This window comes from Pleurodeles waltl, chromosome 5, assembly GCF_031143425.1.
Source record: "Pleurodeles waltl isolate 20211129_DDA chromosome 5, aPleWal1.hap1.20221129, whole genome shotgun sequence".
In the NCBI taxonomy this organism is placed as follows: domain Eukaryota; kingdom Metazoa; phylum Chordata; class Amphibia; order Caudata; family Salamandridae; genus Pleurodeles; species Pleurodeles waltl.
In genome coordinates this window covers 1,307,689,914-1,307,704,610 of record NC_090444.1, presented here as the reverse complement: position 1 = coordinate 1,307,704,610, position 14,697 = coordinate 1,307,689,914, and the positions used below count along the sequence as shown (strand labels likewise).

Here is a 14,697-nt window from a genome sequence, read left to right as displayed (position 1 = left end):
CCACCAACACATACTTCAAGCCTCCATGCACAGGCATCTCAATGAAGTCCATTTGCATCCTGCTGAATGGACCCACTGCTCTTCCAATGTGGCTCAAATTTACTACTGTTCCCTTCCCTGCGTTCATCTGTTGGCAAATGACGCAACGGTGGCAAACTGCTTCAGCAACTTGACGGAATTTGGGGTTAAACCAATCAGTTTTAAACAACCTAATCATGGCATCCCTCCCAAGATGAGCTTGTCCATGGTAAAATCTGGCTATCTGTGTCAAAAGGCTATTTGGAAGAACGAATTTCCCTTCACTTGAAACCCACAATTCATCTAGTCTCTTTACACATTGTGATTTGGTCCACGAAAGTTTCTCATCCTCACTGACATCATTCTGTAGGGATTTCAATTCGTCCATCGTATCTATCACCTTTAGAGCAAATATTTCGCTTGGTTCGAGTTCTGGTTCACTTATCAAATTCCATTCATCCCTAAGCAATATACAGTTCAATGCGCAAAACCTTGCGACTTGATCCGCATATCCATTTCCCAGAGAAACATAATCTTGTCCCTTCGAATGTGCACTGCATTTTACCACTGCTACTTCTCCTGGTAGTTGGATGGCATGTAACAATTCTTTTATTCTTTCGCCATTTTTCACTGGCGATCCTGAAGAGGTCATGAAGCCTCTCTGTGACCACAATTGTCCGAAATCATGCACTATTCCAAACCCGTACTGGCTGTCAGTGTAAATGGTAACTTTCATCAATGCAGAGAGTTGGCAAGCTCTAGTAAGGGCTACCAATTCTGCTACTTGTGCAGAGTAAACTCCTTGAAGCCAAGATGCTTCCAAAATACCTGTTACTGTGCATACAGCGTACCCTGCTTTCAATACACCCAGTGCATCTCTTAAACATGAACCATCGACAAAAATAATTTGATCATTTTCTTCCAATCGGGTATCTTTGATATCAGGTCTTGGTTTGGTGCAAAATTCAGTCACCTGGAGACAGTCGTGCTCGATGTCTTCAGCGTTCTCAATTTCAGCATTTTCACTGGGAAACAAGGTTGCTGGATTCAACGTAGTGCACCTTTTCAGCTGCACATTAGGTGATCCCAGAATTATTGTTTCGTACCTTGTGAGTCTAGCACCAGTCATGTGCTGTGTTCGGGAACGTTTCAAAAGTATCTCGACTGAGTGAGGGACCATGACTGTTAAAGGGTGTCCCATCACTATTCCTTCACTCTGAGTGAGGCTGATACCAACTGCGGCTACGGCGCGCAAGCACCCTGGCAGTGCTGCTGCGACCGGATCCAAAGTAGCTGAAAAATATGCTACTGGTCTGTTCACGCCACCATGGGCTTGGGTCAAGACAGACAAGGAACATGCATCACGTTCATGACAAAACAATGTGAAAGGCTTTGTGTAGTCAGGCATACCTAAAGCTGGAGCCCTGCACATGCATTCTTTCAATTCAATAAAAGCATCCATCTCTTCTCCTTTCAGTTCAATTTCATCCAATGCATCCTTCTGGGTCAGTTTCAGTAAAGGTTTTGCTAGGGTTGAGAAGTTGGGAATCCATTGGCGACAGTAACTCACCATTCCCCAAAACTTCCTCACCTCCCTCCTCGTCTTTGGGGGACTCATTTGAAGTACACTTGTTATTCTTTCCTTCATTATTCTCCGTGACCCTTTCTCTATTTGGTGACCCAAATATTTCACTTTCTTCTGACAAAACTGTAATTTTGAAGGAGACACCTTGTGTCCATTCCTTCCCAAATGGTTCAATAGGGCAATGGTGTCAGCTGTGCAGTCACTTTCTGTCTTGGATGCAATCAGTAAGTCATCAATGTACTGTACTAGGGTTGACTCGAATGGCAATTCTAATGCTTCCAAGTCTTTCTTTAGAATCTGATTGAAAATTGACGGTGACTCCGAAAACCCTTGAGGAATTCGACACCAACTGTAAACTCTGTCTAAGAATTTGAAACAAAAGAGAAATTGGCTGTCCTCATGAAGAGGCACCGAAAAGAATGCTTGTGACAAGTCGATGACTGAGAACCACTCGGCATCGCAAGGGACTTGAAACATTATCACAGCTGGATTTGGTACTACATGGCAGCATTTAATTATTATGTCATTTATTTTCCTCAAGTCCTGCACAATTCGGACCTTTCCACTTGGCTTTATTAGTCCCATAATTGGTGAATTACATGGACTGCTTAACACTTCTTTCAGTACTCCCTGCTTTACAAACTCATCAATAAGTTGGGCAACTTTCATGAGGGTGTCTTGTGCCATATGGTACTGTGGGGTCTGGGGAAAGGTTACATTGGGTTTTACAGTCACTTTCACTGGTTCCACTCCTTTCACCAATCCCACCTCTTTTCCTGTCATATCCCACACTTCTTTTCCGACTGTTTCCTGTAACTCGGCTGGAATATCTGCTTCAGTGATCATCGGAAAAAGGGTAATCAGAGGATACTCTTCATCGACAGTCTCCATCTCATCCCCTTCTACACTGTCCTCTTCTTCCCCATCACTGCTCGTCTGAATTCTAATTCCATCGTTCTAACACATAATCGAACATCCCAATTTGCACAATAGGTCTCTCCCTAACAGTGATATCGGGCTTGAGTCACATACCACAAAATTATGTGACCCTTGATAGTTACCAATTCTGACTTGTACTGGATCTGTGATTGGGTTCGTCAGGTACCTGTTTGCTACTCCCACTACTTGAACTGTTCTCCCTGAAAGTGGCAAATTTGGCACTTCAATGCTCCTAACAGTGGAACGTGTAGCTCCTGTGTCAACCAAGAATGAAACGCGATGACCCATGACTCTTCCCTCCACATACGGACCCTTTTGATCAACTTCCAAAGATGCTGCAAGCACACAATTTCCCTCCTCATCTGAACTTCCGCTCTCCCATACATCGTTTATTCCATTCTCGCTGTGTAGTGGGAATTGGTGTACTGTGTCATTTTGACTCATTGCCTGACCCGTGACCTGTTGAGGAAGCATTGCTTGCTGCTGATTCATTGGTGCTAAGGGTATTTGCATTTGCTGATTAGGTACCATAGGAAACTGCTGTTGCATTGGCTGCAATTTTTTCATTTGCACACGAGGCATTTGCACCTGTTGCGGTTGCATGGGTTGTAGACCCTGCATCTGGTTTATATTGTTTTGAAAATTTGGGTTCAGACCTCTCAGTTTCGGTCCTCTCATAGTCTGAAATGCATTGACATCATTGTTTTGCTGACCTACACCTTCCTGCACCATCATTGGGCACTCCCGTTTCCAATGCCCGACGATTCCGCACGTGGGACATGGCATCACCTTCTTCATTGCCTGTATACCATTTGGAATCATAACGGTATTCAAATCAGGACCATTATTCACAAACCCTCCTCGGCCTCTGCCTCTCATCTGCGGCTGAAACATAGCATTTCCCTGTTGCTGCTGCTGCGGCATCTGTTGTTGAAACCCTTGCAAACCTTGTAAGTCTGTCTGAGCTGCTCTGAGCTGCATCACCATCACCTTTTCCTTCAATCTTTTCTGCTTTGTCTCAATCTCATCACTGCAGTATTTTGCATAATTCAACACTTCATCGATCGACTTTGACTGCCAACAAATCAAATGCGATTTAATCATCTGGCTAATTTCGGGTCTCAGCCCTTCCACAAACCTGAACACAAAATGGAGCATGTCCTTTGGCTCAATCGTTTCCGTGCCACTGTAATTTTTGAACGCTTTCAACAACCTCTCATAATACGCATGTATAGATTCTTTAATCTCTTGAGCGGTCCTGTCAATCCTTTGCCAATCCACATTTTTTGACGCAACCTTGGTTTTCAAGTGCTCGATCACCTTATGGTATAAACTCATTACCATAGGTGATGGCGCACCTGTGTCCCTATCTCTCTCTGGTTCACTCGTCGGCCAACCTACAGCCCTTTTACAATCTTCCCACAAATCAGCCGGAACCACAATTTCAAATAAGGTATTCAGGTCTTCCCAGAGACACTTCGCAAGTTTCACAAATCTATCCGTTTGTTGATACCACTCAATCGGTTTCTCTCTTAGTTTGGGAAAGTCATCCGTAAAGGATTGAATATCGCACCTGTGCCTTGGTACATGCACAAGTTTTCCCCCTGCTGTCTTTCTCATTGGTAACATGGTTATCAGATCGTCATTCTGTTGTTTTTTCTCACTTCATTCTGAAGTATTTTCTTTCTTTTTGTCCTTTTTCTTGACCCACCTGCTTTCCCACTTGTCTAAACATCTCCAAACCTGTGCACTCTGCAGTATCTCTTTAAGGTGTGTTTTCATCCCTGCGGATCTCATGTGTTCAAAATCTTTTGTCTCAAAGTCTAACCTGTAACTTCTGCTTAGGTGTTTGGTCTTACCTATATCGATCTCGTTTCTGTCTGCAATTTCTTGTAATTTCTTATGTATGTTGCTCACTTCTCTTGTAATCCTAGGGCACATGTATCTTAGTTCTTCTTCTGTGTATGATTCTAATCTGTTCAAACCCATTGTTCCCTCTACCAGTTCATCTGCCTCCATACCCAACCTTATTTTATTCAGGTATTCTTCTCCCTTCCCGCTTGATGTACTCTGTGGGGAGTTCAGGCTGTTGAACCATTGTGTTAACTGTTGCGCGTTCAGTCCCATCAATGTGGCAGTTACATCAACTGCCATTGACGGTTTCTGTAATGTTTCAGTCTGTGAAGTTAACTGTACTAATAGTGGTGGATGTGACCTTACCACGGTTGACGGAGCACAAATTGGAATTGGACTGAATTCCGACAAGGACCCAGATCCATTTGGCAGTGCCGCTATCGGAGTTGTCTCTGGAGTGGTTTCTATGCATCTCCTCCCTGTCCCATTCTGTATCATTAACCCTTGGTCGCTGGTGCTTGAATTTGCCTGTATGTACAGTGGTACTGGTGGACCTACAGTGATAGGTAGAGATATTGCGTCTGGGTTCTGTCTGTTCCCCGAATTCTGTGGCATGTTAATCCCCACATTGTGGTTCATCATTGCTGGCATACCTAACTGGCTTTCTACTACTCGCGCTTCTTGTGTTTGCTTTTGGGGCATCGAGAACTGTGTTGATTCAGCTTGAATCAATGTCGGTCTCTGATAGTTTTGTCCTCCCTGCGCCATTGAATCGGAAGTCATTCCCACATTATGCTCATCGCAACAGTGCCTTTGAACCTGTGGCTGATAGTTATCAGCAGGTTTCAATGTTGGCACGTCTGGGTACATTCTCTGAATCCGTGGTATTCGTGGTGAGCAAGGCATGTCAGAGCTGCTCGGCCTCTGAGATATTCTCAAATTTGGTGTTACATTACCCTGTATTGGTTCTGGGGGGGCAGTACTAATGCTTAAGCCTTTTTCGCTTTCCACATATGGCGGTGGGCGATCATTCAGCAATTGTATAATGAACTCCTCATCATCTGACTCGTCTCCCCTTTTCGACTTTCTATTGCTCTTTCCCTCTCTGGACTGACTCCTGTTTGTCTTACAGGTGGCTTTCCTTCCTTCCGTCTCCGCTTCCTCGGCAATCGCTGGAAACAATTTAATTCCCTGCAATACGTCTGATCTCCAAACCTTTTGTGTGCTGTCCCATCTTGCATCCGCTAGTGTCTTTTCTACTTTTCTTATTCTTGTCTCAAATTTCTTTTGTTGTTGGTTTCTAGCTATTAGCTCCCAAATTGCTAATGCCTCAAACTGTGCTGGCCTTGGAGGTACTTTCATGTCGTATAGCGCAAATCTCAGATTTTCTAAAACCCTTAGGTTAAACGACCCGTGGATAGGGAACGCTACACTTCCATGTTTTTCTGTTAATTTGCACCATTGCTTTAGCCATAGACATGGCACTACACCCTTTTCTTCAATGACGATGTAAGCTGGTGTACCCTCAGGCGGTGTTTCTTCTCCTACATTTGCTTTAATATAAACGTCTCCCCTCATGGCACTCTTAAATGCTTTGAAAAATTTCATCTTTCCGTCTTTTGTTTTTCTAAAATATGTAATCAATAAGTGACTTTTATTCCCGGAATACTCTTCGCTTGCCTTTCCCCTTCCGATTGCGCTTCACGGACTGCGTCCAATCCGTGCGCGACCCTTCTCACCAACCGACCTATCCCAGCGCGGCTCCTAGTGACGTCACACTCACACACTGCGGCTGACAAAGTCCTGCGGCTTGTCCTCTTTTCATTCGGCTTCACTCATAAACTGATTTCTGCAATATAACGCGAGCACTTAACCAAAAGAATAAAACAGATCTGTTGGTTTACTACAGGAAAGGTAATACAATCGCTTCAGAAACCTTAGGGATTTTTCACTAGCCTCGGCAGTTATTCCATCTTTCTCGGTTTCCCACTTTCGCAAGCAAAATTTGACCCGCAAACTTTACTCTCAACTGATCAATGAACTATTGTAGTGCACTTTAGAATTCGTCAAATCTCAAAGTCGAAATTTTCTTTCACTCTGCAACATTCATACCGACTTGTTGACCACGCCCGATCAACCTATTAAACCGACCAGATCACAACATCAAACAAGTGTCACATACACTTTTCAACATACTCCGGAGTCTCTTGACCTCGCAGGGCCCGTCTCAACATCAACAACCACGTGGACAATTTTTCTGCTCAAAGCGCTACACACACATGAAGTTCGACGACTTCCCTACTCTCACACCTTTGGAGGAACACTCCTCTAATATCTTTTAACTCCTTAAATCCTCACATACTTCTCAATTAATCTGCGGCGATAAGCTGTGCAAGCGCGAAACCCTAACTTCACTCATATCGTCACTAGAAATGCTGAGAGCATTCTCATACCTCCATGTTCCTCATTCGCAAGCTCCGAGATCCCGGGAAAGTCATTGGGGACTTAGGGCATCATCATCTCTCCAACTTGTTTTATCAAAGAAAATTCTAACCTGACTCTGTCTATTGTTCGGATGGGGTCCCAAAGGGCGAAACCATCAATCTCTGCTACCATCTACTGATAACGCGTCCAGCCCTTATAAATTACCTGTACCTGGACACGTTGGAGGTCGGTGAATCTTTTAACCTAGTCGGGCTCTCCTCATCCTCAATAGTCGAGTCACTCAGATCAATAATCAATAACTGTTGTAATCGGTAATCAGTACTCAATTAATCGGTCAGTATAACACATCTGAAATCAATAACAGTTGGTATTTCGGCGCACCATGACCTTTCAGTCATGAATAACCACACCAGTTTATTAAAAGTTAGTGAATTTATTTCCCTATATTAACAAAGCTAGCACGATATATATATGTCTCAAGACCAATTGATATATGTATATGAACATTACTAGCTGTCCATAACGGCGGAAGAAACGCAATCTACGTAAAATCTGGCTAATGATACACTCCGTTATAGCAATGCAAATCACCAATGTGACTAACTGTATTTGACTAATTGCATACATTCGGTCAGCATAACAAGATTTCAATTCTTCATGATACATTGAACGAATACCTCGACTAACCTCTAATTAGCATTGGCATGTGGGACTTCATGCAAAACGAATTTAGTCAACACAAATTTGGAAAACTTCTAGCTAGGACCCTATCAAAATAGCAGTTGGTACCTAAAAGGAAAAACACAATGCATAATACATTTATCCTTTCATATTTACCAAATACAACCAGCATTCAAGAAAAGTCTTCGTCCTTCAGGTACCGGTTGATCAGCATGGGGCAAATTTCAAAGGGGCAAAGTTAAGGGCAAGTTTTCCTTGCAGCGGCAAGGAGAATGGGGCAAAGTTACTGCATGGGCAAGACGGGGGCAAATCAAAGTTAAAGTCTCTACAGTGAGAATTCTTAAAGTCTCTTTCTCTCAGATAGAGAAAAGGGCATCAGGGTGTCATCCAAAATGGAGTCTGGCATCAGGCTTCAAACTGGCATCGAGGAAAATGGCTGACTTCTCTTTGTCCGGTGGTTTTAAGTAAGAAACATTCCAAATTCTGCAGGGTCTTCCATTGGAGGGTTCATAGGTTGGCTTCAAATTGTCCAATCAAAAATTGTCTTTTACTAGCGCCCATTTATGCATACACTGTCCTTGGAGCCTTGGAACACAAATTGTATCATGGTTTGCCAATTATTTTACTATCTGTACCTTCATTGTCCGCACCTGCAGAGACTGACCTTGTATCAAAGGGGATGTAACCGGCCTAGCACGAAACCTTGGAGATAAGTGTACCAGCCAGTTTCTACTGGAAAAATACAACTTCAAGCAAGAATATATGTTTCATTAGTTCAAGGAAAAAAATCACGCAGTTAGAATTTGAAACCAAGCAACCAGGCCAAAGCCTGTACTAAATTTAAGCTAAGCAAAACAGTTTTCAAACAAGAAATCATGGCATACATTTGCGATTATGACGGATTACTACATTTTTAATACTTCATGATTAATAAAGCTCGTTTAGAATGATGGCGAACTACCCCGAGGGCACATTTTCCCCCGTACATTATTTCTTTTACTAACATCGCTCTATATTATGTGTATTGATTACGCGGTGTGCATGGATATATGTCGGACCTTCTTTTTCTGCGTCATCAGATGCAGCTACTCTTGCACAGATCTTGAACTAGGCAACTCCTAATTCATGTCTCGTTTGCCCTCTTCCAGTTACTACTTTCTTTTACTGAGCTGGATTTCATGAGGCCATCCAGACATCAATCAGTTTTAGATGTGGCGTTAGCCAAAACCTTTTGGGTTTACCAAAATTACATGTAATATACTTCTGGGGACTTGGAGCCACGCCTCTTCACCCACTGGTCTGTTGTTTTGTCATTCACAATTTTCTTCCGCCCCAGCAGCAGCAGGGGAGCAGTGGATCAGCTTACTTTAGCCATTCGCAAGCTTCACTGTGAGTGATGGCATTCAGTTATCTCACAGGTAGCAAGGACATCCACACACAACATAGTCCTCGTCAGTTCTATGGATGGCAATGTGTGCTTTTTAAGGCCAAAATATATTTCTGTCTTTAGTTCTTATTTTTTATGTCTGCGAGGGTCTGACACCTCCCCCAGTAGTTGTGTTTTACAAAATCCATGTGAAACAAAAACAGCATTTGAAAAGCCAAAAGGCTGACAGGTCAACACCAGACCTATTCACTTTGTCGATGCTTGTTTTTTATTATTACGTGAAAACCCCTTGAAAATGTTTGCATTTTGTATGTTTTATAATTAATCTGGTCACTTCTGCCTTCTCGCTCCGAAAATGAGGAAGGTAATGTGATTAAAGATGCTGGTGCTGAAATCATGTGTAAAAACTCAGACATGCCATTACTGATTGTTCTATATTTCCAGAATGTTTTGACTAAACATCTGACTTGTAGAAAAAAGTGGGGCTTATCACACGCAAGTAGTTTTGTGACAGTTTTTCCCTGTTATTTTGTAATTTTTTCCAAGTTTGATCTCAATCTTTAAATCAGTTGGTGGTATTAGTGTGTACCAAATGTAGAGAGTAATATTTTAACTGAGTTGTAAACAGACAAAACTATTGTAAGCACCCATTATATAGCTAGTACCTTAGAATTGCCAGTTAGACATTTTGGCACTTTGTAGACAAATAACATCTGTAATTCTCATTTCAGGACCTTGGCCTACTGCCAGTGGGTAAACAATCTCCATGAGACTCAGAAGATGCTCTCTGTCGTTGGCCCATTTAGCGACCTGCTAAGATGGATTCTCTGCCACCTCACCAAAGGAATTGTGAAGCGGGAAATGTATGGTCAAGGAATCGGGAGGTTTTCAGAGGAAGAAATCTACATGCTGATGGAGAAAGACATGCGTTCGCTAGCCGGGCTTTTGGGTAAGGTATTTTCAGCTCTAGCATGGATGCGGTCTCTTGGAAAATGTATGCATGAACATTGCCAGGATTTTCAACTATTGCTGCTTGAGCACAGACATAAAAAAGGTAACTGTTGACCTTTTTCAGTAGTTTCTGACCACCATGAAGTGGCACCCTAGAGGTGTTGCCATACCTTACTGTATGGTAGTGCCAGAACTGGTCGCGTATTACTTTGATTTAGCATAGGACTTTTGGCTGCTCTCTTTGCTTTATGAAATCCATGTACCTGGGTTTGCTAATGAGCCAAGGAGAGTGCAAGAACCTCTAAGGTTAGCAGTTCGATTCACTTATTGTCCAAATAGAGTTTGATATTTGCCATATGTTACCTTTCTTTGAAAGACTAAAGCACAGAGTGAACCACAATGAAACTGTAATGTACCTATAATATATGGGTTTCTTCAATTCATGTGTAATTGCACGTCTCTGATTTCTTTATAATTGTTCACTAGTGATGCACTCAGTCACCGATTATAAACAAAAAATGTCAGAAATGCAAGTTATTGCAGTCGAGTTCTGACATCAGAGCAAACAGTTGAGGTGAAAGGCTGGTCAGGTCACAGAGCAGCTGTTTAAAGCAATGAAAATGAAACATTGCTTTTCTTTCTTCTGCTCTATTTGTCTGGCTTACAGTAACACGCAGAAAGAACATAATTAATGTTGGGATGGGAAGTCTTCTGCATGTCTCTGGAGAGAGTGCTTCTCCTGCCTTATGCTGATCTCCAGGCAAGTCACTTAAAGGTTACTCTATGGTTTCTAGATCTCTACCTCATTGAACATGACAATGATGCATCTCCACTGAGGATCTCCCTGTTTACATGGACTGAGACCCCAGTGCTTAACTTTGAGGTTGAGAGGGGCATGCATAGTGCACCCCTATTTCCCAGTGAGTGGCTACTGCCCTGTCTACCTAGGCTGTGGTAGAGTGACTGTGGTGGCAGCAATACATCTATTGTCAGGGATACCTCAATCACTGTACCCTACGAGGGGGGGGGTACTAGGCATCCCCCTGATCAAGTCTGTGCCGTCTCCCTTGCCTTTGTCTATATAGGATGTGTGTGTGAGAGCCAGTAGGTTCCATAGGGGGAAATTGTGAGGTGAGCCATTGTGTTTAATGTGAGCTGAGCTGTTTGGCTTGACATTCCAGCTCCCCTGTGCCCATCCCTATTCCTTGGAGAAGCCTAGGAGAGCTGGGGGGCAGACACATGCTCTTATCTGTGTTTAGCTGCTCTAACTCTGATGGGAGGGACTCTCCCTCCTTTCTGGTCTGGAGTTAATTAAAATTCCTCTCTGGGGAATAGCCTGGGCTGATACCAAGAGCCTGTCCAGAAGGACAGTAACTCATCCTTTTCATGCCTTGAACACACAGTGAGCATGACACATATGTGCCTCACAACTGGAGGGACACCCAGGATTCAAAAGTAGCAGATCATCTGATTGGATCAGCCTATCATTCAGAGGTAATAAAAGTCTGGCCTGAGTGGTCAGTGGTTGTTTAAGACTGGTCTTCTGTTCTAACAAACATCTACGGGAGCAAGCCGTGGCCTGGGGTAAAGGCACGGGATGCTTGCTCACCACATCTGAACTTGAGAGAGTTTTCTCTGTGACAAATGGATTCTGCTGTGAAGAAATTTGCCAGCTTGACAAGGAGCAAGGGCATCATTCAGCAGCCTGAATGCAGAGAACCAGCTGTCGTGTGAGGCTTGTGGAGCATCTACTTGTAACACAAGGAAATTGCAGACAGCTGCTTAAGATAAGGAAGCTTGCAGCAAATCAACAGAGACCGAGGGAGACAGGGAAGCTTGACCCGGTCCTTGAAGGTGAGATCACTTTGCCCAGACCCCTCTCCTGTGTTGCAGGCGTCTGTGTGATACTATATGACATCTGAGGGTACAAGGGTGTACTGGGACTCTGGCCAGCCATTACCCTTCTGCCGCTAGCCAGTGGCTACTGGACTAGTGAGATTCCAGTAAACTCTGCCAACACATCAGGCACCTGATAATCAGATTCCTGATGCCACTAGAGTGGTGTCCTTACTAAGGACGGGAAGGCACCTCTGCTCTTTGGGTGGTGGGTTCTGGGGCTGATCTGGAACATTTCACTTCACATCATATGCTGATACTACATCATTGCAACACAAGAATTGATATCATAGCACTAGCGAATGAGAGCATCCCTGTGCAACATGGTCTGTAATATGCAATGCTATTTGTGTAAATGCTACATTCTAACTGTGTTTTTCTAGTGCCTCAGTGTCTAGGCACTATAATACTGTTTGGGGTCAGACGTCTGGCCCAAAGGGTTGTAGAGATGTCTGGTTTTAATGTTTATCCTAGTTTTATGTGTAATATAATTTCCTTATGTTATTAAAGTACTTTTCTTTTTAAAATAGAAAGCACTGACTGGACATTGATCTTATTAGCTGGTAGTACGGTGCACTGTATTCTGAATGTCTAAACCCATCTCACCTCCTTGAGTAAGATTTGGACTGATCTGTCTCGCTACCCTGAGAGAGTCAAGTGCTGGAGAGGAGTACTTGGTTATCCAGTTTTGGGTCCACTTGTACTGAGACTCCAGGACACCAGCAGAGAACACACCAGTTGATGCGATTGGAGTGTAGTAACCCCAAAGTGCCTTGGTGCCCAGGAATCCGGGTCTAACATAAAATGTCTGCATCCCTTAGATAATTATAGAAAAGTTCATGTTTCTACACATTCTGAGCTACTGCAGGTTTTATTTAACTGACTCATATTGAACTGTTTATAATATATTTGCAACAAATATCTAACAGGTTTTTGATGTGTTTGAATTTGCAGAAGAGGTTATATTTTTACTCTTCATGTTTGCAAACATGTTCTCTCTTTCTAAAAGAGCTCCGTGCCAAGGTTTTAAGTGGTTTGGGGGAAAGGTGATGGTGTGACCATGCATTATATGGCTAGAGTACCCCCTGTTGTACATAATAAGGATATTGCAATATACTTATAATGTACTACAGAGGATACTTGATCCCTTATATTATGTGTCCCGCTCCTTTGAGGAGTTTAGGCCTTGCAGGTTTTTGACATCTCTCATTTCTGGTTGAGTGTTGAATGAGGAGATGAATACATTGGGGAAATGTCCTCCAGGGATAGTATGATGAATGAGTCCACATCTATATTCTCTTCTGGATTCATCATTTCCTGCAGAAACTAGATGGCTTACAACTACAACCCAACTCTCGGTCCCTTTCTCTGATGTAACAGGCTGCAGTCCCTATTTTGTAGCTTGTTGTCATAGTAAGTGTATCTGATTTTGGCAGCCTGCTTTTGCAACAAGAAAAATTGATGTTTATGACACGGATAATTTACAGTAACAATAATGTGATCAGGATTCTATGGATCACATCCAGTAATCATAGAAAGGCAATTTTGCAAGGTTTTATAGTCCTTATAGGAAAGGGATGGTGGTTTCGAGGAGACTTAGGAGGTACTGGGTGCCAGAACCATGCCCCATATTTATACTTTTTTAGCGCCGCATTTGCGTCATTTTTTGACGCAAAAGCAGCGCAAACTTACAAAATACAACTGTATTTTGTAAGTTTGCACTGCTTTTGCATAAAAAAGCGGAGCAAATGCGGCTCTAAAAAAGTATAAATATGGCCCTATATGCATACCCCACTGACTGCAAGGTCAATGCACGCAACACAAGTCAGAGACTCTATGATGCTATTTTGCTACTTCTCAAGTTGCCCTTTGTCTATTTTACAGTGCATATGGTATTTTGTGCTAATTTATCCAAATGTGCATGCAAAGACCACTTAGACTCTGTCAACTAGACATTAATAAACTTTGAATGTATTTCTTTCTCAATCCTGGCAGAGATTAACTCTCAGTTCAGAGTCACACTCACCTGCACAATTGAAGTTCAGCGTGCGCATTATCTACTATTGCAATCAATTTACAAAAGATGAATTTGTATTTGTACATTGATAAAAGCACGTGTGTAATATTTTTCCCAGCACGGTGTGATATTACATATGTGCAAATCTTTTAAGAGAGGTGAGGAGGGGATGTACCTGTGTGAGATACCTAGAAAGTGTGAGAGCACCACGTGTGTGGCTTTTCACATCACACACTTATCCGCAGCCCATTCCCACCCTGGAAACGGTTGCAGATTCACTTCTGTCAAAGGCAGGACTGGATATGTTTACAGGGTGGGAATGGGAAGGGAACACCCTCATATTCAGAGTAAATACTCTTACAGGCCTGGAACTGAAAGTGGCATCCTCAAACTGGTGAAGCGTCATGATTCTCAACGTGAAAAAGTATTTTCTCGGTGGAGAAAAAAAATGAATTTCCACTGATGCATTCAAATTTGTGCATGCTCAGTTTTAAACTATGCACAAGCAGGGCAACCTTGACTTAGACGTTATTAGGATGTCAGAAAACCTTTCCAAGAGTACTTATAAAGAATACTCCAGGAATACTGCGACTTTTTCAGGATTCAGTGAGTTACCTTGGAATTGTTTGTCCGTGAATATTTGAAATTTTTAAATCTTCTCTCATGCAAGGGTGAAAATTTGGCAGTAACGATCAACGGATAATATTGTAAAACTAGTCTTTATTTTCAGACCAGCACATCCTTCAGCTCCTTTTACCCTTGGCAAAGATATTGGGTTCCAGAACAGGACAGGACCCATCTCAGACACCCACAACTGCTTCCTTACATTTATATTGATTTGTTTAGTACATGTATAATGCCTGACGCCCATTTCTAAGCATCCAGGCTCTAGATCTATGGTGCAGATCTGTAGATGAGGGGAAA

At 42.7% G+C, this 14,697-nt stretch overlaps 1 protein-coding gene across 1 annotated transcript in view; it reads left to right on the top strand.

Annotated features, from left to right (window-relative positions):
* The window catches only part of FAXC (failed axon connections homolog, metaxin like GST domain containing), a 270,259-nt gene that overhangs the window by 172,166 nt on the left and 83,396 nt on the right, over positions 1–14,697 (top strand). The window contains exon 4 of the mRNA XM_069235537.1: positions 9,641–9,858. Coding sequence (XP_069091638.1) covers positions 9,641–9,858 — 218 coding nt within the window. The remainder of the gene's footprint in view (positions 1–9,640; positions 9,859–14,697) is intronic.